This window comes from Mustela nivalis (genome assembly GCF_964662115.1).
Source record: "Mustela nivalis genome assembly, chromosome: 19".
Taxonomy (NCBI): domain Eukaryota; kingdom Metazoa; phylum Chordata; class Mammalia; order Carnivora; family Mustelidae; genus Mustela; species Mustela nivalis.
Window position 1 is genome coordinate 23464307 of NC_139038.1, and position 26958 is coordinate 23491264.

General features: G+C 38.3%; 2 protein-coding genes across 7 annotated transcripts in view; both read right to left on the minus strand.

Annotated features, from left to right (window-relative positions):
- The window catches only part of LOC309854547 (phospholipid-transporting ATPase ABCA3-like), a 123338-nt gene extending 97567 nt beyond the window's left edge, over positions 1 to 25771 (minus strand). Inside the window, exons 1-6 of the mRNA XM_082713824.1 lie at positions 25688 to 25771; positions 11217 to 11285; positions 10597 to 10861; positions 6062 to 6189; positions 4169 to 4316; positions 1778 to 2037 (exon numbers count right to left, since the gene is read on the minus strand). Of these exons, the coding sequence (XP_082569950.1) occupies positions 1778 to 2037; positions 4169 to 4316; positions 6062 to 6189; positions 10597 to 10861; positions 11217 to 11276 (861 nt within the window). The 5' untranslated portion in view covers positions 11277 to 11285; positions 25688 to 25771. The remainder of the gene's footprint in view (positions 1 to 1777; positions 2038 to 4168; positions 4317 to 6061; positions 6190 to 10596; positions 10862 to 11216; positions 11286 to 25687) is intronic.
- Positions 1 to 25838, minus strand: part of LOC309854548 (phospholipid-transporting ATPase ABCA3-like) — a 294363-nt gene extending 268525 nt beyond the window's left edge. For all 6 annotated transcript variants that reach the window (XM_082713827.1, XM_082713826.1, XM_082713828.1 and 3 more), the window contains exon 1: positions 25731 to 25838. The gene's annotated coding sequence lies outside the window, so the exon portion shown is untranslated. The remainder of the gene's footprint in view (positions 1 to 25730) is intronic.
- Between the last annotated feature and the right edge of the window lie 1120 nt (positions 25839 to 26958).

The following is a 26958-nucleotide window of genomic DNA, read 5'->3' on the forward strand; positions in this document are numbered from 1 at the left end:
ACTATAGATGGACTACAAACAAATTAACAAAAACAAAGACATCTCTATAAATACAGAGAACTGCTGGGTGCCAGAGAGGAGAGTGGGGGGCATGGGCAAAATCGGTGAAGGGGAGTGGGAGTTACCAGCTTCCGGTTATCAAATGAGTAAGTAATAGAGACGAGAGGTACAGCATAGGAAATATAGTCAGAAGTATTATAATAGTGTTTCATGTTGACAGATGGTAGTTAACACCTGTCTTAAGCATAGCATAATGTGCAAATGTGTTCAATGCTGTACGGATGAAACTAATGTAACACTGTGTGTCAACAATGCTTCCATAAGAAATTTCTTCTTCAATCACAGAATCATAGAATGTTGGAATTGATTTGTATCTAACACAGCTCCACAAATCCAGTAGATTATTTCTTTGTAGTTCTCCTTATTCCAGAGATGTTTGACAGCATTTGGCATTTAAATTATATTTGTAAACAATAACAACAAAACAAGGAGTAGGCAGAGGCCAAATATTAGAAAATGTATATGCTTAAGTGGAATTTATTCAGGAGAGAACAAAGATAAATACAACCTTAAAATCTATTTATAGCCATCTGTGTTAGAGGACAATAACCCTGGCAACAATGTACAAGGTAGATCCAGAGGAAAGCTGAAGGGTGAGGAGATGTGTGAAAAGAGCCCGGAGTGAGAAGAGGTGATGGTGAGAAGCAATGGGAGGCTGATCTGTGAAGTGGTGGAGCCACTAAGAGAGGAAAGAGAGAAAAATGACATGATTTAAGACTACACAAGGAGATAAGTGAAATGGAGAGATGACTGATGTTAACAGCCACATCTAATAGCTATTGAACACTCACAAGGTACCTGACTATGTACCAAACCCTCAACTGCTATCTCCTCCTTTCCACCTCATAACATCAGGCAGCTGTTTTGATGGTGATAATTTTTTACACAGTATCTAGCTTACTATCATGACAACCCTCCAAATTGGTTGTTATTGTTATACTCAATTTATAGCTGAGAAAAAAGCCTAGAAAAGTCATATGACATGTCAGAGTCAAAAAATAATAGAGATAGGATTCAAATCTATGATTTATCAGAGTTCCTGAAACAAATTAGGCAATAAATCAATTATATATAATTATATAAATAATCTCTCCCTCTCTATTTATACTATAATATTATTATATATCATATATGTTAAATATGTAATAATGTATTACTTATAATTATATATGCTAATAATCATATATTAATTATTAAATTAAATAATTGAAGTAAATAAAAAAGTAAAGTAAATAAATTAAATTAAATTAAAGCCTCTGGCCATAATACAACATGCTCTCTACCAAGACATACAAATTCTGAAGGGGACAATAAGAGGTCATTTAGAAAAAAAAAAAAAAACAACTGAGGAAAACTAATCATAGAATTACAGAATCTTGAAATTTACTTGTATCTAAATTCATCAAGACAATTCTATTAGTCCAGTTGATTAAGTCTTTGCAACACAGCTATTCCAGAGGGATTTTAGAGATTTGGCATTTAAATTCTATTTGCAATAATCTTGTGAAGTAGTCTTCTAGAAATAAAACCGAAGAACTCCAATAAAAACAAAATTCTAGAAAATTGCCAAGAGAAATCAGTGTTCACTTTCTGGCTGCTACTGAAACATGACCATCTACCAGGGCTGAGTGGGTAGAAATAATCCAGCCTCCAATTTATGCTACAGACCCAGCTTTTTCTCCAGAAGCTCTATTTACCCCAAGAAAAGCAGAGTTACCTTCAATCGCTTTTCCTTTTCCCACACAATAGACTGAATGAGGGTAAGATGATTCATAGAGAAGATAAATAATATTACTAACGGGATGACAATACCAAAAAAGGTAAAGAAGTAATCATGAGAATATTCTGGATATGGAAATCTTTGAACAAAGACAGTGACATCTTGGAATAGCTTTTGTGTAGCTGTGTGGTTATAATATTTCATGATGGCCTGATCCACAGCATGCTGCATTGCCAGAAACCCTTCAGTGATGTACCCTAAATGACAAAACAAGGATTGCTAAGTACAACAGAACAAGATATAGCTGAAATGAACAAAGAAAAACGTAACTAAAGTATGTCAGAAACAACAAAGTTAATTATCGTGAAGAGGCTCCTGTTAAAATGGTCTAAATTTCACAGCTATTACGGTTTCCCCACAAAATACACAATAAATATTTTTTATTATTTAAATTTTTATTTACTTGAGTATGTTTGATGCACAATGTTACATTAGTTTCAGGTGTACAATGTTGTGATTCAATATGAGTATATATTGTGCTGTGCTCACCACAACTGTGGATAACATTTGTCACCATACAATGCTATTCTAGTACAATTGACTATATTCCTTGTGCTTTGCCTTTTATTCCCATTCCTTAACTGGAAGCCTGTATCTCCCCTTCTCGCACTTTGCCTATCCCTCCCTTTGGCAATCATCAGCTTGTTCTCTGTATTTGTAGGTCTGATTCCGCTTTTTGTTTGCTCATTTGTGGGTTTTTTTAGATTCTTTTTAAAAGGATCCTAATTCCCAGCTTCCTAGAAAGTAAAATATTGTGTGAAATTACAGAGCTGCTTTCTGCAATTTCAATAAACTGGATGAGAACTGAATAAACTATAGCATAGGAAAAGACTTTAATTCTGTACCCTTGATATTTGAAAAATTAAGTGAAGTTCATACGGAGTGAATTACATGAGCTGATGTCCACAAAAGCAGAGCTACTCAGTGTGGTCTTTGGATATGTCGCAATATGCAAATAGCTACTTACTGTTACATAAGTTTAGTATAAAAATGAGCTAACACTTAAAACTTTTATTAAGATTTGGCCAAGCTATGACATCTAAAAACTGAATTTTCTGTTCATCAACATAACTTCCTTATAGATTTTGAATGTGAATCTGTGTCACATTTTCTCCTTTCTGGGTCCCACCTTACTCTTTTAATAGAGACCTTCACATGGGCTGAAATATTTAATTTTAATGAAGTTCTATCTGTCAATTTTTTCTTTTATAGTAATACATTTTCTGGCAATAATGAAAAAAAAAAAGACTGAAAAATATTACTTACACCCTGCACCCAGCTTCCCGAATATGACATCTTATATTACCATGGTACATGGTACTAAGAAATTAGTATTGTCACAAAACAATTTCTAGTTTATACAAACTTTGTTTGGATTTCACCAGTTTTTCCCCAGTGTCATTTTTTTTTTCCTGTTCCCACCTAGGTTACTACATTGGATTTAGTTGTCATGTCTCCATAGTCTCCTCTGATCTATGAAACTTTATTATCCTTTCTTGTTTTTCACGACCTTGAGAGTTTTCAAGAATACTGGGCATGTATTTTGGAGTACGTTCTGTATTTTGTATTTGAATGATCTTTTTTCACTAACAGAGTTACAAGTTTTACAGAGGTAAAGTGTCCTCTTCATCACATTATATCAGAGAATATTTGCTAACAACATGACATTGAAATACTCAAAATTATTTTAAACTCTTTGTCTGCAATTCCAGCATCTAGCTTATCTGTCCACTTACTTAAATTGACTCTTTTTTTCTTTTAATTTTATGTAACATTTTCCTGCTTGTTTGAATATCCTATAATCTTGTGCCAGAAATTGTGGTGAAATGAACAGTGGACACTAAAGTATATAATTGTTTGTTCTGTTTTCTTAAAGATGCTAGTCCCCTCCTTTGTCATACACCTAAAGGGAGGAGCTGACCATTTAAATTCCAAGAGTTTAGTTGAGTTGAGCTGAACCTGCATAAAAATACATTGTTCCAATGTACAGAAATTTTACACAAGCTTTTGGACGCTGAAAATTTTAAATAAAGAAATCACCAGCAATATAGTAAGTTAAAAATTAACAAATTTCTATCACAAGCTTTTTTATCACTTATATAAATAAGTGACGGTTCTTTTTTTATTACTTGGATATTAAAATAAGTATAACTATGAGATTAAGAGTCACTTATGGTTTGTCTCCCTCCAAATCCCATCTTGTTTCATTTATTGAAGTGTGTAAACCTGGTGGTTCACAGACCTGTACCCCTGGGGATAAAAATATATGTTTATAAAAAATAAAAAATTATATATAAAAAAAATAAGTATAACTAAAGATAGGCTCACCAGGCTGTCCCCCATTTGAATTACTTTGACTTCTGGGTCCCGCAGAAGGAAAAGGTGGAAAGAGAACACCTGTTTCCCAGCCGTCCGTTCGGAAAAAAGTCACATACTTGTTCCTCTGAAAACTACTGAAACGCAGAAAATATTTTACCTATAAGGAGCAAAAAGAAATAATATCTGTAAGTGAAAAAATAATTAAGTGAGAATGAGAAACAAAAGAAAGTTAAAGAAAAATTGCACATGTATGATTCTGAGGTAGAGTGTTGAGCACTAAGCAGATTCTGAACATCAGCCAACGGAGCAGACTTGCTGTGTGGCTAGTGTGGGTTTGTGGTAAGCAAACATTGCACACCATTGCCAATGTCTCTTTCCCAAAATAGACAGGTGGCATGCATACTGAAATGAAACATACCGAAAGGTATTGCTAATTTCTCTTCCCATTATGGCAGCCAAGTGTTCCAAAAGGAAAATCTCTTCCTTTCCTAAAAGTGATTAGAGCCTAAGAAAGAATCCCACATGAAGACAGATGAGATATGTGAAATTATAAAAGTGAAATACTGCATGATTTCATTATTAAATGAAAAGATAATACTAATTCTAGAGAACTAAACTTAAAGGTAGATCATGATGGATCTAAGTCACTTTGCAAGACAGCAAATGGTCCAGCAGTTGCCTAAAGTCAGGGGTCAGACCAAAGAAATCAGTAACACCAGGAGGGGCAGGCAGATATCATAAATCTAGGCAAATATTAATACACCCAAGTTACCAAGACAAAAGTTTTAGGCACTTACTGTGTGTTCAAGGATTAAGATATAGCACCTATTCCTCACGGAGCTCAAATTCTAGTTGAGACATTTATATATATATTACACTATCGTAAATTCAGTAATAGTAATATGTACGGGGCATTTATGGGAAGATGAAGAAGGGGTGGGTGTGGTTGGGAGAGCGACTGTAGAGCGAGTCACAGTAGCAGTGTTAAAGGTAAGAATCAGCTAAGGGGACGGAACAGTCGGGAGATCGTACAAGGTGAGGTTTGAAACTGTACCAAAAACATTTTGACCACATTCGATGTATACACCGATGAGCCTACATCAGCATCACTTACACTGAATCAGTGACTTGAGGGAATTTAATAAACATGAAAGGAATGAGGGAATGATGGGACAGAACACAAGATACTTACAACTATACTTATGACCCAGGGATTTTCTTTACTTTTTCATTCCATTGACAACCATCTGTATCTTAAATGTAGAATTATAGCCCTGTGCATACATCTGTAACATAACTTGGCTATTTCCCTCAACACCAGGGATGCCAAGTTCAAAGCACAGTCCTCATCTCTCTTCTTGGAAGTTGTTATCAGAATCTCAGTGTCTGCCTATGTCCTAATTCTGATTCTGCTTGGCTAAGCCTTAATACTGTGTTCCAGGTTTAGATTTTGGAAAAAAATGATGCGATTTGGTCAAAAGAAAGAGGTACATTTTCATGTTGTGTTCCATCCTGGTGAAGATGCATCTGCTTTAACACCTCAGGTCTTTTGACCTGGGAAATGTGCATGTACTTCACCATCACGCCCAGAGTTGGAGATAGCAGCTATATTAGATCCAGTGGTAAAGGTCAATGTCTCCGATGACTATGATTTATAAGGAGAAAACCTGGTATGTGGTGAAATCAATTCTTGCCCCATCTACCTAAAGCTCTGGCTAAATAAAGGCATCGACACAAAAATTAGATATGGATTTAAATCTCTACTCTACTATGTACAAGCAGTATGATTGTAGGTAAGTTGCAGTCTCCCCATTTAATAAATGAAATAATTACGCTTCTACTTCATTAAGCCTCAGAAATACAAAGTACACTTATGATGTTTCTACATTAAAAACCTCTTACCTTAAATGGCAGGGGATCATTGCTATTTTGGAACTCATGGTCAAAAATAATAGCAACCAACACTTTTTTAGAGTTATTCTCTTGCTTAACATACTTTTCAAAATCTCTTTCTGAAGAAAACCCTTGAACTGTAGAGAGAAAAGAATCAAATGCATGAGTTGCCCACATAAAGGCAAACTATCTGACTGCCTTTTCTATCTATAAAATGGGAAAACGCTTTACATGGATGAAAAACCATCAAAATATTAATTTCAAAATACTGCTGCTCAATCATTGGCATAAGAAACGAATGGATATTAGGAATGCATAAAAACATTTTTTTAAGAGTTTTACAAATTTGGGGTGCCTGGGTGGCTTAGCTGGTTAAGCGTCTGTCTTCAGCACAGGTCAAGGTCATAGGGTCCTGGGATGGAGCCCCACACTGGACTCCCTGCTAAGTGGGGAATCTGCTTCTCTCTCTCCCTCTGCCCCCTTCTCGCTTATGCTCTCACTCTCCCTCAAATAAATAAATATCTTTAAAAAAAGAGTTTTAAAAGTTTTATCAAAAAGTTTAAAATATAACTAATCATTATAATAACTGCATAGTGAAGTAAGGTAAGGAAGAGGGATATTTCCAATGTGTTTTGAAATTTCTACCTTGGAAGGAAATAACAAAATTGATCCATGCAATCTATTCAAAGTCTTAGAAGATGGAATCTATAATACCTGATTTAAAAATACTCAGAAGCAGAAGAATGAAACTTCTCAACTTTGATATTTGAGGTTATTATGTGTCATAATCATTATTTTTTGTATGGTTGGGAAATGCCAAGTATGCCGCACTTTTCTCAGGGTGAGCGCAGCTGGGCTATAAATCCCAAAGGTATGAGTAGGATCTCAGGGACCAGAATCAGATTTGCACCTACACAAGGTGACCAGAAGCAAGATAAAACAAAGTCCTCAGAGAATTCAAATGATTAAAGCTGGAAAAACAAAGTCCACCAAGTTAAACAAAACAAAACTTGGGAACAAAGCAAAAACAAAGCTGGAAACAGAATCTAATATTGAAAGTACACTGTCAACAAAGTGAAGTGTGTACAAGCAGGTAATCAGGCACACTTTGGGGCACGTAGCCTCTACTTCTGCATCTAAGCCTAATTCATCCATCTCACCCGCGCATCCTTTATGTGCCAGGAAACCTCCCAATCTCTTTGCCTTAACCACTGAATGTTGTGGGAATAGCCACAGGTCTTTGTAACTGCCTGGCCATGGTTGACAAGGGACTGAGGAGGGACCCACCGGTCTGTTTTCATTAATTTAACTGAGCTTCAAGAAAGATATTACCTGCTTAAGCAGAAGTATGAGAGATAAAGGGAGGGAGAGTGAGTTTTGAGTACTTTATGAGGCTAAGACGTGTCTTTGCCTAGATTTCCCAGAAAACAGAACTAGAGGGAAATTTCTTATTTATTTATTTTCATTTATTACCTGGGTGGCTCTATTTTTTCCCCAGCTTTGTTGAAACACATGACACACAAAAAATTATGTATTTAAGGTACGAAACATGATGATGATGACGTATACACTGAGAATTAACTGCCAAAATCAAGCTAATTAATACATCCATGACCACACAGTTACCACTTATTTTATTTTCAAAATTTTCTGGCCAGTTATTGAGGTATCACTGATAAATTAAAATTGTATATATGTAGGTTGTATAACATGATTTTAAGATGAACAATGTGATGTTTCAAGATCTGCATACATTGCAAAATGATTGCCAAAACCAGGTTAATTAACACACCTATTGCCTTACATAGTTATCATCTTTTTTTGTGAGACCACTGCAAGATGTATAAATTTCATATACACTACACAATACTGTTAACTATAGTCACCATGTACATTAGATTGTCAGGACTTATTTATCTTTATAACAGAAAGTTCATAAAATTTGACTAACATCTCTCCATTTTCTCCACTTACCCTCAACTTCAATGCAACCATGATTCTTTTCTTCTGAAACCATGATTCTACTGTTTCTGTGAGCTCAACATTTTTAGGTAACACAAAATAAGTGAGATAATATAGGATTTGTCCGTGTCCAGCTTTCACTTAGCATAGTGTCCTCCAAACAGACATACTGTTACAAATGACAGGATTTCCTTCTTTTCTGTAGCTGAATAATCACATTTTCTCTATGTATCCATCTGTTGGTAGACACTTTGGTCGCTTCTCTATCTTATAAATAATGTTGCAATGAATAATTATGGACTTACATAGCTTGAAAAAGGGAGATGCACAAGGTTAGTGCCATATTCACCCTGGTATTCGCCCTGAAAGCATTTGCGGAAAACTGCAGACTTACTGGGCTGAAGAAAAAAGGTGAGAGTTGAGACTGCCAAGAAAATAGCAAAGAAGTGAAAAATCGGCTTGTAAATTCCCCTAAGTCACCAGTCAACCTCCCACTGAAACTGCCTAAGTTCAGATCATGAAACCAAGAAAATAACAGCAGGTAGGCAATATTGATGAACCAGACAATAGAGTACAAGCCCCACAAAGGAAGAGGAGCCTTCATGAATATTCTGGCTTCTAGGTAACACCCTAGAAGAGCCATGCCCTAGGACAAGGGATAAGTTGCACAAGTAAAGACAAAAGTGAAACGAAGCTCTCCTTACAAAGCCTCAAACCAGACTTCGAAGGAATCAAGATGCTCTGTCAGTTTGCAATCATCCAGAAGAAAACTTAACTCTCTCTATGGATAAACAAGTACCCTCAAGAGCCTCTAATATTTTTAATTCACAACACCTGCCATTCAATAAAAATATACAAAATATGCTATAAAACAGAACTCAATGATTGAAGAGAAAAAGATACACACAAGTAATCTAGATACCAGAACTTTCTGGCAGTGACTTTAAAGTAACTATGGTTGGGGCGCCTGGGTGGCACAGTGGGTTAAAGCCTCTGCCTTCGGCTCAGGTCATGGTTCCAGGGTCCTGGGATCGAGCCCCACATCGGGCTCTCTGTTCAGCAGGGAGCCTGCTTCCTCCTCTCTCTCTGCCTGCCTCTCTGCCTACTTGTGATCTCGGTCTGTCAAATAAATAAATAATCTAAAAAGAAAAAGTAAATAAAGTAACTATTGTTAGTAGGGTTAATAAAGCTAGAACATTTCTCTAGAGACCTGAAATCTATTAAAAACAGGACAAATGGAAATTCCAGAATAGAGAAATACTTTTAAAAATAATTCAACAATTCACATGACCCAAGTTTCAAAACATGTAGGCAAAGAGAAATTTTAACAAACACACACAACCTATTTAATACTAACAACACCTAACTAGAAATGCTAGTATTTCTTTCAATAACTGAGAGAATAAGCAGACAAAGATAGATTCATCAAGTTGACAACTTTACCTGGGTGGCATTTATATAACACTATAAGCAAAATCTACAGAATACACAGTCTTTACAAATGTACATGGTACATTTTTCAAAATATATCTTAATGTGGGCATAAAAAATTCTCAAAATTTCAAACTGAAATCCTAGAATATACTGATTCAAGGAAATTAAAATAGAAATTAAAAAAACAGAAAGATAACAACAAATTCAAAATGTTTTAAAGTAAAGTAATATATAAAAGTATATATAAAGTATAAAAGAAAGAAAGAAAAAATCATCAAAGAAGAAATCAGATGGAAATTATGAAATATTCTGGGTAACCCAAAGTGGCCTCCAGCACTACATTTATTGGGATATTTGTGTTATATACTTAAAAATCTATCAGTATATGCATTCTTCTGCTTCACTATTTTTTTTTTTTTAAGTTATGTTTTCAGATGGCATCTACTCTCAAGGACCCTCAAATCCTTGACAGACAACAAAAAGTTGAAAAAAATACACTACTGAATACACATGTGTATTTAAAGGAAGAGGCACCAGAGAGATGCTCACCAACTTCTGACTGCACTTCTCCCTGGGAGAAAGAGGAGAAAAACTGAGAATGTGAGGATAAGCTCACTTGGGGGCTTTTACAATATTGTACATAACCTGAGTCTTCTCTAATGCATTCATTTACATCTTCTGTAACATTTTTATATGAACAATGTTTGAAATAACTGACCACTGGGAGTGCATCTAGAATGAGGGCTCATGCTTAAGCTATGTGTTCCTTTGGCACACAATAATATAGAGCCCTGGGGTCATACTTACCAGGTTAAGAAGCACAACCAGAAACAGTATCACAGAATACAAGGAATACAGTATCACAGAATTGGATAGTAATCTAAAATAATATAAACTGATTATCTAATTTTTAAATATTACTATGTGTTTTGGGCTCTAGGAGAAAATATTTTATATGAATTTAACTCTCAAGTATAATAATGTATAATATTATACCTAGGAGGTTACTATCTGGTTATAAGGATATATCCTACAATATTTTACTTGGGAGATTAATGTCTAGTTAAAAGATTATACATGTGTCTTCAATGAAACCCAATTTAAAATGTAAAATAATATATTTTTTTCAAAAAACTTTAATTTCTAACCTGAGAAATTATAGTGTAAATCCCTTTTCACCAGTTCAATGATGTTCTTCACCACAACACTTTTGGAAGGCACGAAAGCCAATTCCCACTGACCAGGAAAAGTGATGGCCATTTCAAGTAATGCAGGCAACTCATCAACAGGCTGAAGAGAGTAATTGAACGGCCCAGACTTCTTTATAATCAATGACTTGCGTGTTAACAAAAGTGTGCTAGCAAATAGCAATGTTAGAATGATTTCCACAATTAATGCCACCAATTGCCGTCTCTAGGAGATGGGAAAAAAAAAAAAAAGATTATGTTAAAGTCCTATGAGTTCACTACCTCTGCAAATGCCTAATTGTTTTATACTAAGAGACACTTCTTAAAAGAAGATACATAGCTGCCAAAAAAAAAAAGAACAGCTTCACTCTATAATAGCAGTAATTTCCTGGACCATTTTTTCCTTTCCTTTCTACGTGTCATTCTGCTATGAGGACTCTTCGTATTTGGAAGAAATACCTCCAGCCATAGAACTGACAAAAATACAACAATATAAACTGAAATGCAGTGATCAGGTTGTAAGAATTTTCCCATTATGGTGTCTTAGATATTGCAAAAATCCTATAGATAGCTCAACTTACCTTTAAAATAAAATTCTTCCACAGAAGAGCCATAAATTTGTAAAACCATAAGAAATCCATTTTTCAACTCTATAAAGGGAGTAAAGATTTTACAAAAAAGGAATTAAGATTATATAACAAAATATAAATTTTAGACAAACAAATTACTTAAATTCGAATTGTTTCATTTTCTAGTCAAGCTTAAAGGATGACAAAAAGAAACAATAAACATTTGAAATATTTGAGAAGCTTTTTAGCCCTACATCCTTACTCAGTAACTTCTGAGTTTCTAATATTTATAAAATTTCAAGCACAAAACAAAGTTCAGTAAGTTATTGATACAAGTTTCCAGGTAAATTTGACCAGTACTTTTCCCAATTATTACCAAAACACTAATTAAGAAATAACACCCCAAAATCAGCACCATCAGCAAAAAGAAAAATGGTATGCAGGGGCTCCTGGGTGGCTTGGGGGGTTAAGGCTTCTCTACCTTCTGCTCGGGTTGTGAGACTGGGGTCCTGGGATCGAGCACCGAGCACTTAATGGAGGGACGCCTTGGTGGCTCAGTAGGTTAAAGCCTCTGCCTTCAGCTCAGGTCATGATCCCAGGGTCCTGGGGTCAAGCCCCACATCAGGCTCTCTGCTCAGCAGGGAGCCTGCTTCCCCCCTTCCTCTCCCTCTGCCTGCCTCTCTGCCTGCTTGTGATCTCTGTCAAATAAATAAATAAAAATCTTTTTAAAAATGGTATGTAAAGGGGCGCCTGGGTGGCTAAGTTGGTTGGACGACTGCCTTCGGCTCAGGTCATGATCCTGGAGTCCCGGAATCGAGTCCCACATCAGGCTCCCAGCTCCATGTGGAGTCTGCTTCTCCCTCTGACCTTCTCCTCGCTCATGTTCTCTCTCACTGTCTCTCTCTCAAATAAATAAATAAAATCTTTAAAAAAAATGGTATGTAAAATCACATCACAGCTACAATCCCAAAATGCCACTCAGCAATTACCACGGTTGAAAGTACCTCCATTAATAATATTACTAATGGGAACAGATTCATTCTTATACTTCACAAATATTTGCTGAATATTAAGTGACATGTTAAGTGTAGGTATATAATGGGAAACGTAACAAATTAAACCCTTCCTTCATGGTATGGTGGCATAGCGGGCTATTAATAACCCAGGAGCTGAAGTTGGACTGTCTAGGTTGATTCCCAGCTCTACTAATATCTGTGTGATCTTGAAAACTTGACTTCAATTCTTGCAGCTACCAGGGAGAGAGATAAAATTCAGTCCCTGGAAGGGGAGACATTATTTTAGGACCTCACCTTATAAATAATGATGTTAGCGAAGGAGACTGGCTTTCCCAGGAACTGCAGGGCAATTTAAAATTTCAATCTTTGATACCAGATGAAGGTATCCCATATTACAAAGGCCTACAGGTACCTGGTATAAGAAAATAAATCCTTTCTGGAAAAAAAATATCCTGTAGAGTTAGCTATTCCTCCAAGCAATTTTCTGTGTACAATATCTGGCACTCCTTACATCTGGGGTGAAGTTATCTGTACTAAAATTTAAAATAACAACGCTTACCATTTTCAAGGCAAAAAAGCATGGAAGGTTTAGAAACTCCACAAAAAGACATTAGATTAGGATCTCAAAGTGTGAAGGAAGAAGGGCTCCTAGACCTAAGCATAAAAGCTAAACTATAAAATATAAGAAAACAGATAGGAGAATATCTCTGTGGCCTTGGACACAGAAATTTCCTAAAGTGAATGAAAAAATTACAAGCTGTAAAAGAGGGCTTCATCAAAATTTAAATTAAATTAAATTAAATTTCTGCTAATCAAAAAATACCACTGTGAAAATAAGGAGAGCCAAAGAAGAGGAAAAAAACTTTCTAACACATTTACCTAACAAAAGACATATCCAGAATATACAGAATATATAAAGCATTGCTATGAGCAATAATAAAAATATAAATAAAAATATGACAACCTGGGGCACCTGGGTGGCTCAGTGGGTTAAAGCCTCTGCCTTCGGCTCAGGTCATCATCTCAGGGCCCTGGGATCCAGCCCTGCATTGGGCTCTCTGCTTTGCAGGGAGCCTGCTTCACCCCTCTCTCTGCCCGCCTCTCTGCCTACTTGTGCTCTCTCTCTCTGTGTCAAATAAATAAATTTTTAAAAAATCTTTTAAAAATATGACAACCAAACTTTAAAAATTGTAAAGACTTTAGATTTAGAAAGACATTTAATTAAAATAATATATATGAGAGAGCATCAAGACAGTGACCTAAGTCATTCCCAGCATCATTTGTCCTCCAAAAAGACCAGCTAGTAACTATCCATAGTCAAGACAGCACTATGAAAACCCCAGAACCAGGCTGACCTGAGCAGGTGGCCCCATCTGGCCAGAAAGCCGAGTAAACAGTTCTATCTGATTCGGATCCTAAGCCAATGAGGCCTACTGGCCGTGGAGCCTATCCTATGACCCTATCCATGCAAGGAGGCAAACTGGTTCAGCCACTATGGAATACAGTCTGGCAATTTCTCAAATAATCAAAAACTGATCTGCCATATGACACTACAATATCACTTTTGGGTATTTATCCAAAGGAAATGAAATCACTATTTCAGAAACACATCTATACTGCCATGTTCATAGCAGCAAGATTCGCAAAAGCCATGGAAACAACCTAAGTGTCTAACAACAGATGAGTGGATATAGACAATATGATACATAAAAATAAAAACACTCTATCTTCAAAAAAAAAAAGAAAAGAGAGAGAGAGAGAGAAAGTATGGTATGTATATGCAATAGAATATTATTCAACCATAAAAAGGAAATACAATAACAATATAAAAAATATGCACTCGAAGGCATTACGGTAAGTAAAATAAATAAGAGACAGAGGTACAAATACTGTATGATTGGTGAGTGCTTAGACAAGGGATGGGAGTGAATGAAATAGGTGAAAACAGTCAAAAAGCAAAAACTTCCAGTTATGAGTAAATTCTGGGGATATATGGTACAGCATGGTGACTGTGGTTCTTAATATTGTATTACATATTTGAAAGTTGCTAAGAAAATAAATCTAAAAGTTCTCACAACACACACAAAAAAACTATGTGAGGTGATATATGTGTTAACTAAGTTTATTGTGGTAATCATTTACAATATAAACATATGTCAAATCATCAGACTGTACACCTTAAACTTATACAATGTTTTATGCCAATTATATATTAAATCTGGAGAGGGGAAGATGTATATATTACCAAGTAGCACAGAAAACTGATTTTAAAATGGACCAAAGTCTTTAACGTACAGCTCACCATAGAAGGCATACAGATGACAAATAAGCATATGAAAAAATGTTCCATAGCATATATCATTCAGTAAATGTAAATTAAAATGACAATGAGATACTACTGCACATCTATCAGAGCCAAAATCTGTAATACTAATGATACCAAATGTGACAAGTATATAGAGCAAAAGAAACTCTCATTCATTGCTGGTGGAAATGCAAAATATGTAACCACTTTTGAATGGAAAAGAATTGGGCAGTTTTCTATAAAACTCAACATACTCTTACCATACAGTCCAGCAATTACAGTCCTTGGTATTTACACAAAGTAGTTGAAAAACGTATGTCCCTATAAAAACTTTCACAGGGATGCTTATAGAAGCTTTACCCATAATTTCCAAAACTTATAAGCAACCAAGATATCTTTCAGTAGATGAATGGATAAATATACTATAGTACACCCAGACAACAAAATATTATTCAGTGCTAAAAAGAAATGAGGCATCAAGCCATGAAAAGACATGGAAAAACCTTAAGTGCTTAATGCTAAATGACAGAAGCCAATCTAGAAAGGCTACATTCTATGATTCCAACAATATGACATTCAAGAAAAGCACCACTATGGGCACAGTATAAAAAGATCAGTGGTTCCTAGGCCTTGGGGGTAGAGGGAACAGGAATGAATAGATGGAGCTGAGGGAATTTTTAGGGCAGTGAAATTGTTTTATATAGACACTACACCAGTGGATACATGTCATTAGATATTTGTCCAAACCCACAGAATGTGTCAGCAAAACTGAACCCTAATGTAAACCATGGACTTTGAATGATAACGATGTGTAGGTAAGTATAAGAGTCATCAATTTTAACAAACATTACACCCTGTGAGGGAGTGGTATGAGAGAAGCCACACATGCACATGGGTTATCGGTGTACAGGAAACAGCTACACCTTTCCTCGTTTGCTGGGAACTAAAACTGCTCTTAAAGAAGGAAAATATTAACAAAAAAGCACAGGAAAAACTTCTCTTAAGTCATCAGTGAAGTACAAATAAAACCAAAATGGGATACCTCAACATACACACTAAAATGACTGACAACACATAATATTCGAGGTGATGCAAGGCAACATGTCTCATAAATTACTGGTGGGAGTACAAAATGATGCAAACACTTTGGAAAACCTCAGCAGTTTTTCTAAATTGTTACTTATTTTTTTAAAATTCCAGTTCAATTATCAGTGTTATTTTAGTTTCAGGTGTACAATATAGTGATTCAGCAATTGTATACATTACTCAGTGCTTGTTATAAGTGTGCTCTTAACCCCCATTATCTTTTTCACCACTCCCCACGCACCTCCCCTCTGGTAACCACCAGTTTGTTCTCTATAGTCAAGAGTCTTTTTTAGTTGATCTCTTTCTTTCTTTATTCATTCGTTTTGTTTCTTAAATTCCACATATGAGTGAATCATCTGGTATTTTCCTGACGGACTGACTACACTTAGCATTATACTATTTAGCTCTATCCATGTCACTGCAGATGGCCAGATTTTAATTCTTTTCTATGGCTGAGTAATATTCCATCATATATTTATCTATATGATATAATATTCCATCATGTGTATATATATATATATATATATATATCTCACATCTTATTTATCCTTTCGCCTATCAGTGGATACTTGGACTGCTCCCATAAGGTGGCCATGGTAAATAATGCTGCATGGGTGCATATACCTTTTCGAATTAATGTTTTCATTTTCTTTGAATAAATACCCAGTAGTTGAATTACTGGATCATTAAGGTAATTCCATTTTTATTTTTTTTTAAGTTTTAATTTAAATTCCAGTTAGTTAACACATAGTGTAATATTAGTTTCAGTTGTACAATATAGTGATTCAACAATTGTATACAACACATCACAACAATTGCACTCCTTAATCCCCATCACCTATTTAACCCATCCCCCCATCCACTTCCCCTCCAGGAACCCTCAGTTTGTTCTCCATAGATAAGAGTCTGTTTCTTGGTTTGCCTCTCTTTTCCCCTTTGCTTGTTTGTTCTTAAATTACACACATGAGTGAGGATGCCTGGGTGGTTCAATCAGTTGAGCATCCAACTCTTGGTTTTGGCCTGAGTCATGATCTCAGGGTCCTGAGAATTGAGTCCTGGGTTGGGCTTAGCATGGAGTCTGCTTGTACCTTTCCCTCTGCTCCTCCCCCTGTATGCTCTCTCTCAAATAGATATGGTATTTGTCTTTCTCTGACTTATTTCACTTAGCATAATACTCTCTAGCTCCAACTGTATCATTGCAAATGACTAGATTTCATTCTTTATGGGTAAGTAATATTTCTCTGTGTGTGTGTGTGTGTACATACCACTTCTTTATCCATTCATCAGTTGATGGACATTTCGGCTCTTTCTATAGTTTGGCTATTATAGATATTGCTGCTATAAACATGGGGGTACATGTATCCATTTGAATTAGCACTCTTATGTTTCTGGGTAAATGCTTAGTAGTGCAATTAATGGATCAAAGGATAGATCTATTTTTAAATTTTTGAGTCACCTCCATACTCTTTTCCAGTGTGGCTGCACAGCTTTACATTCCCTCTAATGTGAAAGAGGAGTCATCTTTTTCCACCTTCTCACCAATACCTAGTGTTTCTTGTGTGGTTGTTTTAGCCCTTCAGGTGTGAGGTGATATCTGATCCTAGTTTTGATTTGCATTTTCCTGATGATGAGTGATGTTGAGCATCTTTTCATGTGTTTGTTGGTGAACAAGATGTCTTCTCTGGAGAAATGTCTGCTCATGACTTCTGCCCATATTTCAATTGGATTATTTGTTTTTGGGGGCATCAAGTTGTATCGGTTCTTTATATATTTTGAATACTAACCCTTTACTGGATTTTCCATTTACAAATATGCTCTCCCATCCCATAAATTACTTTTAGTTTTGTTGTTTCCTTCACTGTGCAGAAGCTTTATATTTTGATGTAGTCCTAATAGTTTATTTTTTTCATTTTTTAAATTTATTTTAGGCATAACAGTATTCATTGTTTTTGCACTACACCCAGGGCTCCATGCAATCCATTCCCTCTCTAATACCCACCATCTGGTTCCCCCAACCTCCCACCCCCCACCCCTTCAAAACCCTCAGATTGTTTTTCCGAGTCCATAGTCTCTTATGGTTCACCTCCCCTTCCAATTTCCCTCAACACCCTTCTCCTCTCTAACTCCCCTTGTCCTCCATGATATTTGTTATGCTCCACAAATAAGTGAAGCCACATGATAATTGACTCTCTCTGCTTGACTTATTTCACTCAGCATAATCTCTTCCAGTGCCGTCCATGTTGCTACAAAAGCTGAGTATTCATCCTTTCTGATGGAGGCATAATACTCCATAGTGTATATGGACCACATCTTCCTTATCCATTCGCCCATTGAAGGGCATCTTGGCTCTTTCCACAGTTTGGCGACCGTGGCAGTTGCTGCTATAAACATTGGGGTACAGATGGCCCTTCTTTTCACTACATCTTTATCTTTGGGGTAAATACCTAGTAGTGCAATTGCAGGGTCATAGGGAAGCTCTACTTTTAGTTTCGTGAGGAATCTCCACACTGTTCTCCAAAGTGGCTGCACCAACTTGCATTCCCACCAACAGTGTAAGAGGGTTCCCCGTTCCCACATCCCCTCCAACACATGTTGTTTCCTGTCTTGCTAACTTTGGCCATTCTAACTGGTGTAAGGTGGTATCTCAATGTGGTTTTAATTTGAATCTCCCTAATGGCTAGTGATGATGAGCATTTTTTCATGTGTCTGATAGCCATTTGTATGTCTTCATTGGAGAAGTGTCTGTTCATATCATCTGCCCATTTTTTGATATGATTATCTGTTTTGTGTGTGTTGACTTTGAGAAGTTCTTTATAGATCCTGGATATCAACCTTTTGTCTATACTGTCATTTGCAAATACCTTCTCCCATTCGGTGGGTTGCCTCTTTGTTTTGTTGACTGTTTCCTTTGCTGTGCAGAAGCTTCTGATCTTGATGAAGTCCCAAAAGTTCATTTTTGCTTTTGTTTCCATTGCCTTTGGAGACATATCTTGAAAGAAGTTGCTGTGGCTGATATCGAAGAGATTACTGCCTATGTTCTCCTCTAGGATTCTGATGAATTCCTGTCTCACGTTGAAGTCATTTATCCATTTTGACTTTATCTTTGTGTACGGTGTAAGAGAATGGTTGACTTTCATTCTTCTACATATAGCTGTCCAGTTTTTTTAAATTAAATTGATTTATTTATTTTCAGAAAAACAGTATTATTTTTTCACCAAACCCAGTGCTCCATGCAATCCATGCCCTCTATAGTACCCACCACCTGGTACCCCAACCTCCCACCCCCTGCCACTTCAAACCCCTTATATTGTTTTTCAGAGTCCATAGTCTCTCATGATCACCTCCCCTTCCAATTTACCCCAACTCCCTTCTCCTCTCTAACACCCCTCGTCCTCCATGATATTTGTTATGCTCCACAAATAAGTGAAACCATATGATAATTGACTCTCTCTGCTTGACTTATTTCACTCAGCATAATCTCTTCGAGTCCCATCCATGTTGCTACAAAAGTTGGGTATTTGTCCTTTCTGATGGAGGCATAATACTCCATAGTGTATATGGACCACATCTTCCTTAACCATTCGTCCGTTGAAGGGCATCTTGGTTCTTTCCATAGTTGGGCAACCGTGGCCATTGCTGCTATAAACATTGGGGTACAGATGGCCCTTCTTTTCACGACATCTGTATCTTTGGGGTAAATACCCAGGAGTGCAATTGCAAGGTCATAGTGAAGTTCTATTTTTAATTTCTTGAGGAATCTCCACACTGTTCTCCGAAGAGGCTCCCCCAACTTGCATTCCACCAACAGTGTAAGAGGGTTCCCCTTTCTCCCCATCCTCTCTAACACATGTTGTTTCCTGTTTTGTTAATTTTGGCCATTCTAACTGGTGTAAGGTGATATCGCAATGTGGTTTTATTTTATTTTATTTTTAAGATTTTATTTATTTATTTGTCATAGAGAGAGAAGCGAGAGCAAGCACAGGCAGATAGAGTGGCAGGCAGAGGCAGAGGGAGAAGCCGGCTCCCCGCCAAGCAAGGAGCCCGATGTGGGACTCGATCCCAGGACTCTGGGATCATGACCTGAGCCAAAGGCAGCTGCTTAACCAACTGAGCCACCCATGTGTCCCACAATGTGGTTTTAATTTGAATCTCCCTGAGGTCCAGTTTTCCCAGCACCATTTATTGAAGAGACTTGTCTTTTTTCCACTGTATATTTTTTCCTGTTTTGTCAAAGATTATTTGCCCATAGAGTTGATATCTGGGCTCTCTACTCTGTTCCACTGGTCTATGTGTCTGTTTTTATGCCAGTACCATGCTGTCTTGGTGATCATGGCTTTGTAGTAAAGCTTGAAATCAGGTATAATGTGATGTCCCCAGTTTCATTTTTATCAACATTTCCTTAGCGATTCAGGGTCTCTTCTGATTCTATACAAATTTTTGGATTATCTGCTGCTCTAGCTCTTTGAAAAATACCAGTGGAACTTTGATTGGAATGGCATTGAAAGTATAGATTGCTCTAGGCAGTATAGACATTTTCACAATGTTTATTCTTCCGATCCAAGAGCAAGGAATGGTCTTCCATCTTTTTGTGTCTTCTTCGATTTCTTTCATGAGTGTTCTCTAATTCCTCAAGTACAGATCCTTTACCTCTTTGGTTAGGTTTAGTCCCAGGTATCTTATGGTTCTTGGTGCTATAGTAAATGGAATTGATTCTCTAATTTCCCTTTCTGTATTTTCATTGTTAGTGTATAAGTAAGCCACTGATTTCTGTACATTGACTTTGCATCCTGCCATGTTACTGAATTGCTGTATGAGTTCTAGTAGTTTGGGGGTGGAGTCTTTTGGGTTTTCCATATAAAGAATCATGTCATCTGCAAAGAGAGAGAGTTTGACTTCTTCATTGCCAATTTGGATACCTTTTATCTCTCTTTGTTGTCTTATTGCTGTTGCTAGGACTTCTAATACTATGTTGAACAAGAGTGGTGAGAGTGGGCATCCTTATCATGTATCTGATCTCAACGGGAAGGCTGTGAGCTTTTTCCCACTGAGGATGATATTTGCTGTGGGTCTTTCATAGATAGATTTTATGAAGTTCAGGAATGTTTCCTCTATCCCTACACTTTAAAGAGTTTTATTTAATCAGGAATGGATGCTGGATTTTGTCAAATGCTTTTTCTGCATCACTTGAGAGGACCATGTAATTCTTCTCTCTTCTCTTATTGATATGTTCTATCACATTGATTGATTTGCGAATGTTGAACCATCCTTATAACCCAGGGATGAATCCCACCTGGTCATGGTGCATAATCTTTTTCATGTATTGTTGGATCCTATTTTCTAGGATCTTGTTGATAATCTTAGCATCCATATTCATCAGTGATATTGGTCTGAAATTCTCCTTTTTGGTAGGGTCTTTGCCTGGTTTGGGGATCAGGGTAATGCTGGCTTCATAGAAAGAGTCTGGGAGTTTTCCTTCTGCTGAACATCTTGCTTAAGAATGCTTGGATCAACCAGGAGATCAAAGAAGAACTGAAACAATTCATGGAAGTCATTGAGAATGAAAACATTTTGGTCCAAAACCTATGGGATACAGCAAAGGTGGTCCTAAGGGGGAAATACATAGCCATCCAAGCCTCCCTCAAAAAAATTGAAAAATCCAGAACACACCAGCTGTCTCTACACCTTAAAGAACTGGAGAATCAACAACAAATCAAACCAACTCCACACATAAGAAGGGAAATAATCAAGATTAGAGCTGAGATCAATGAGGTAGAAACCAGAGATACAGTAAACGTATCAATGAAACTAGAAGCTGGTTTTTTGGAGGAATCAATAAGATTGATAAACCATTGGCCACACTAATCCAAAAGAAAAGAGAGAAAGCCCAAATTAATAAAATTATGAATAAAAAGGGAGAGATCACAACGAACACCAAGGAAGTAGAAACAATCATCAGAAGTTATTATCAACAGTTATATGCCAATAAGCTAAGCAACCTAGATGAAATGGATGCATTCCTGGAAAACTATTAACTCCCAAATTTGAACCAGGAAGAAACCGACAACCTGAATATACCAATATCTAGTAACAAGATTGAAGCAGCGATCAAAAACCTCCCAAAAAACAAGGGCCCAGGACCTGATGGATTCCCTGGGGAATTCTACCAAACTTTCAAAGAAGAAATACCACCTATTCTCCTAATAGTTTATTTTTGTTTTTATTTTACTTGCCTGAGGAGACACATCTACAAAAATGTTCCTGGCAGATATCTTACTGTCTGTGTTCTCTTCTAGGAAATTTATGGTTTCAGGTCTCATGTTTAGATCTTTAATTGATTTTGAATTTATTTTTGTGTATGGTGAAAAACCATGTTCCAGTCTCATTCTTTTACATGTTGTTGACTAGTTTTTCCAACACCATTTGTTGAAGAGACTGTCTTTTTCCCATTGAATAGTCTACTCTCCTGTTTCAAAGATTAATTCACCATACAGTGGTGGGCTTCTTTCTGGGTTTTCTATTTTGTTCCATTGATCTATGTGTCTATTTTTGTGCCAGTAACATACTGTTTTATGATAGCTTTGCAATATAACTGGAAGTCTGGAACTGTAGTATCTCCAACTTTGCTTTTCTTTTTCAAAATTTCTTTGGCTGTTTGGCTTTTTGGTCTAGTTCTGTAAAAAATCCTGTTGGCATCTGAAAGGGATTATATTAAATCTATAGATTGCTTTTGGTAGTATGGACATTATAACAATATTTGTTCTTCCAATCCATGAGAGTGCAATGTCTTTATGTTCTCTTCAATTCTTTCATTAGTATTTTGTAGTTTTCAGAATACAGGTCTTTCACCCATTTGGTTAGGTTTATTTCTAGGTATCTAAGTATCCATCTAGTTTAATTTGTGAACAAAATTGATAAACATCTAGCCAGAATTATCAATAAGATAAGAAAATGGCCCCAAATAAATAAAATTATAAGAGAGAAATAACAACTGACACTACAAAAATAAAAAGAATTATAAGAAGATATTAAGAAAAATTATATGCCAACAATCTGGACAACCTAAAAGAAAGGGATAAATACCTAGAAATGTATAACCTCCCAAGCTGATTCAAGAAAAAGACAGAACCAATTTGAACCCATTGCCAGCAATGAAAGTGAATCAGTAATCAAACAACTCTCAACAATTTACAATTGCACCAAAGACAATAAAATACCTAACTTTTTTTCTCATGCTCTTATAGTGATTAATAACTTGAAATATCAACTATATGTTTTTGTTTCAATACTTAGTGTTTCATCCCCCAATTTTTTTTTCCTTTTTCTTTCTTTTTCTTTTTCTTTTTTCTTTTTTTTTTTTTGGTCTCAAGGACTAAAGAGGCTGAGGCCGGTTCTCTCCCTTTATCCTTTCTAGGATAAAAACAACAGATATGAAGTTATGCACAAAAAGGAAAAGCAGTTTCTTAGGGTCCTGTCATCCTATCTCCTTCACTATTCTCCAGATAGACATGGGAGACTCTTAGGGCTGGAGAGGTCTGACTCCAAAAGAGCCTAGCAAGGAAACCACCTTACCCTCAATATCCCGTCCCTTGTTAAAATGAAAAATAAAACAATCAGAGACCAGCCTTGAAAATTCCCTGAATAGACAAAACCAGTTTAAATATACAAAGCTTAATTTAGCTAGGCTAACTCAACCTCAGTCACTTCTGGCTTATGGAAATCATGAGCAAAACTTAAAACTGTTTTCCCAAAATTACTATAACCACTAGCCAGTCTCTATCATTTAAAATATTCTAATATCATAACAAATCACTATGAGGAATACACAGTCACTGCCTTCTCATGCTATTAGCTGCTTTATGACAATATATCCAATCATTCCATGTTTTGCTTTGAGTGCTCCCAGTTCATGAACTGTCTTTTTGGTGTATGCACAAAACTTTCAGTAATTACTACTTCAGTGATTGGTTTTACTTCTACTATTTCTGAACTTTTAATACCCTAAGTACTAAATGCGTTCCCACTCCTGTCCATCCCAAACTTGGATGCAAAAGTCGGGTGGGAGGGAAAGGAGGAGGAAGTTGAAGGCACATGAACTTAGACTGTCTGAAAAATTTAAGGCAATCTATTGATGTGTGGACTCTAAAATAATAATAATAATAATAATAATAAAAGGAGTCAAAGAAAATTAAACTATTACAATGCCTACAGTCCTAAATTCTTAGAATGAGATTTATACTCACACACTTTTCCTTTTCTGTAAAGCACTGAGCTGTTCTGAATGAAACACAGCAGCTTTCTTAATTCTGGAAAAAGAGATGTACCTTTCCTTTTAAATATTCTGCCTACTTTGCATAAAATGAGGTGACCAAGACGGCTTGAATGTTCCTCTGAGCTGGACTAATACCATACATATGACTCACCCTGGCTGTAGGTCCTGACCACCCTTTTCTCTGCCTGTCTGCTTTAGAAAACATTATACAGCCTTTCTTTGTTTAAAACATATGTAACTCTTTTTTATAAGCCTCTTTCCTGTTTTACCACCTCAAACTCTCTCTCTGAAGGACCTGGAAGTCATCCTTTGAAATGCAATCCTAAAGGAAGATAGCACCCCATTCCAGTCTCTGTAGGAGTGTAGGAGCTAGCTTCTAACAGGCACCAATAGAAAACACACACGGCCTAATCACAGAGAACCACAGAACAAACTTCAGGAAGTTACTCAAGTGTGTTTTACTGGTCAGCCTCCCCTTTACAGTCCTCCAGCACATTCCCACTGTCTCATTCAGCCCTCCAGACACCTTCCCATCCTTTGTTTCAGTAGAACTGAGCTCAGACTGAGTTCTGACTTCTCTTCCCAGTTCCTAGAGCCTTGCATAAAGTCTTCCTTGGCTGTTTAATTTAGTTCATGTAATTTCTGCTTTGGCAGAGGAGAATGGGGACACTTGAGCTTCCTGCAGCACTTAACTTCCATACCCTTCCTCTACTTATGGAACATTTACTAGGTTCTATCAGTTGAAATATTCAAATTACCCTCAGAGATGGGTACAAGTGGCATCCAGTTTCTTTTAGACGATGATACCTAATTTACACTATTAGGTCATTGCTATAATCTGAATGTTTGTGTCTTCCTCTTCTCTCCAAATTGGTATGTTGAAATCCTAACCCCAGTGTGATGGTATCACCATCAGGGACACGTGGCGTGTGATTAGGTCATGAGGATGGAGCCCTGATGAATGGCATTAGTGTCCTTTGACACAGCCTGAGAGCTCCCTTGCTCCCTCCGCCCTGGACACAGTGAGAAGATGCCTGTCTGAACCAGAAAGCAGGCTCTCACCACACACTGAATCTGCGTGGAGCGCTGATCACACACTTCCCAGTTTCCAGAACTGTCAGTAGTACACTGGTTGTGTTCAAGTCACCCAGCCTGCAGTACTCTGTTACAGCAGCTCCAGCTGACTGGACAGTCACACAGCAAATAAATTGGGATTCCCCAGGCCTAGCTAGACCCACAACATGTGCCTCCAGAGCCCTGGCTTTCAAATACTTGGCACAGCCAAAATGCAAATTTTGTTTAATTTGCTCTGGTTAGCTTCTCTGTGTGTTTCGGGGTCCAGAGAAGTGGCTTTCACTTCCTGTGCTTGTTTTGGTGTTTTTGAGGGGGAAGGACACTTTCTCCCCCCCTGGGGAGCCCTGGGTGCATTCTCCAATGCAGGGGGACCTGGAGAGGGAAAGGATGGGAGTGAGGTCCAGGGAGGGAAAAGCAAAACGGGGTGGAGGGTCGGCACTGGGTGTGGCGGCCCCTGACATTCGACAGTGAGGTATAAGGTAATATTATGTATAAATATTATGTATACTACACGCAAGGGGATTTGGGGATCATTTCGGAGGGGAATCCAGAGGGTTGTGGGGGGCTCCAGGGTATTTGGGGGTTTGGGGTGTTGCGTGCTGTTCACACTTTCGGGCTCTGCGCTCAGAGTGGGGTCGCCAGGTCGGCCTCCAGGGGCAGTCCCAGGAGCACCTTCCGCCTCCCCGAGGGAATCTGGGGAGAAGACAGAGGGGTAGACAGGTCCCACACTCACCGATCAGGCCTCGAAACCGCCAAGGCCACACCTCCACCTCCACCTCCACCTCAGAGGGACTCGGGTCACCGGCGCCGAGCCTCCTCACAACGCCTGCCCCAACCGCCCTGCCACGGGCTGCTTGAGCGTGTCCCGCCGCCTTCCTCGCGCATGCGCGCACTTGCCCAGTCCCCACCCCGCCCCTGACTCCCTGCAGCCCTTGCGCACTCGGGCTTCACCGCCTTTCCAGCCGGTCTCCCTCTCCCACGTGCGCACCCGGACCCTCCCCAGGACCCCTCAGAGTGCGAGGCCTCTCTAAACTCTTAATTCGGACGCTGTCCCAGGCCCCAGGCCCATGAGGGCCCTACTTCAGGCCCTTTCGCTTGCTCCCAGGCGCTTCGCCTCTGCACCCCACTGGAGGACCCAACCATCCTTCCCTCTGTCGCGGACTCCCCTCTCCCTCATGTGTCACGGTCACCCAGTAGCCGGTGGCAGGAAGTGGGAGGAGATTCAGTGGCCGCCGCCCTCCAAGGTTGTGGGCATCAACAGAAAACTTGCGGAGGTGCAGGCATCAGGGCCCGCAACCCTGCTCCTGGGGCCCCTCAAATCAGACGCGGAGCGACCCCATCTGAGAAGCCCTCGCCTCGCCCAGGTGGCATGCGCCACCTTTGCCAGTGGACGCTCCACGCATGGAAACCCCCCTCTCCCCACTGCGTCCTCTGCGTGCCCTGCCCTGACCCACCAGACACTCAGTGGGCCTCAGCCCCCCACCTTTCTCATGCTGCGACAAGGCGTTGATGGCCGCTTCTCTTGGCGCATCCTCCCCGCCAACAGGCATCTCCACTGTAGCTTGCTGGTTGGAAGCCCAGGTTCTGAACAGGTATTGGGTTCCGGCCTCAGCGCTAAATGGGGCTGGGCTCTTGAAGGATCAGGTTAAGCTTTGTTGGGAGCGGGTGCTGGAGGGACCCTGCAGGACCAAGGGCTGCTGTTCCAGGTTCAGGTGTTTTCTCTGATTCTTCTTGCTATCACCTTGCTGCTGTCAGCAGCAGGTGTGGAGGACATTTCGCAGCATTCACCCTACAGGCCCACCCTCATTAACAGTGGATACTCAGTGACTCTCGCAGGTGCCCCTTCCTACTACCAGCCCGTCAACAACCACAGAAAAGTTCCCTGCTTGCTAGGTCCAGCCAGTTCCCTGTTGGCCGGCCTAGGCAGCCTGTACCCCATAGGGGCACTTCCTGCTTGCTCCGCAGGTGTGTAAATGCCTTGACCCAAGGCCAAGGAATTTCCCA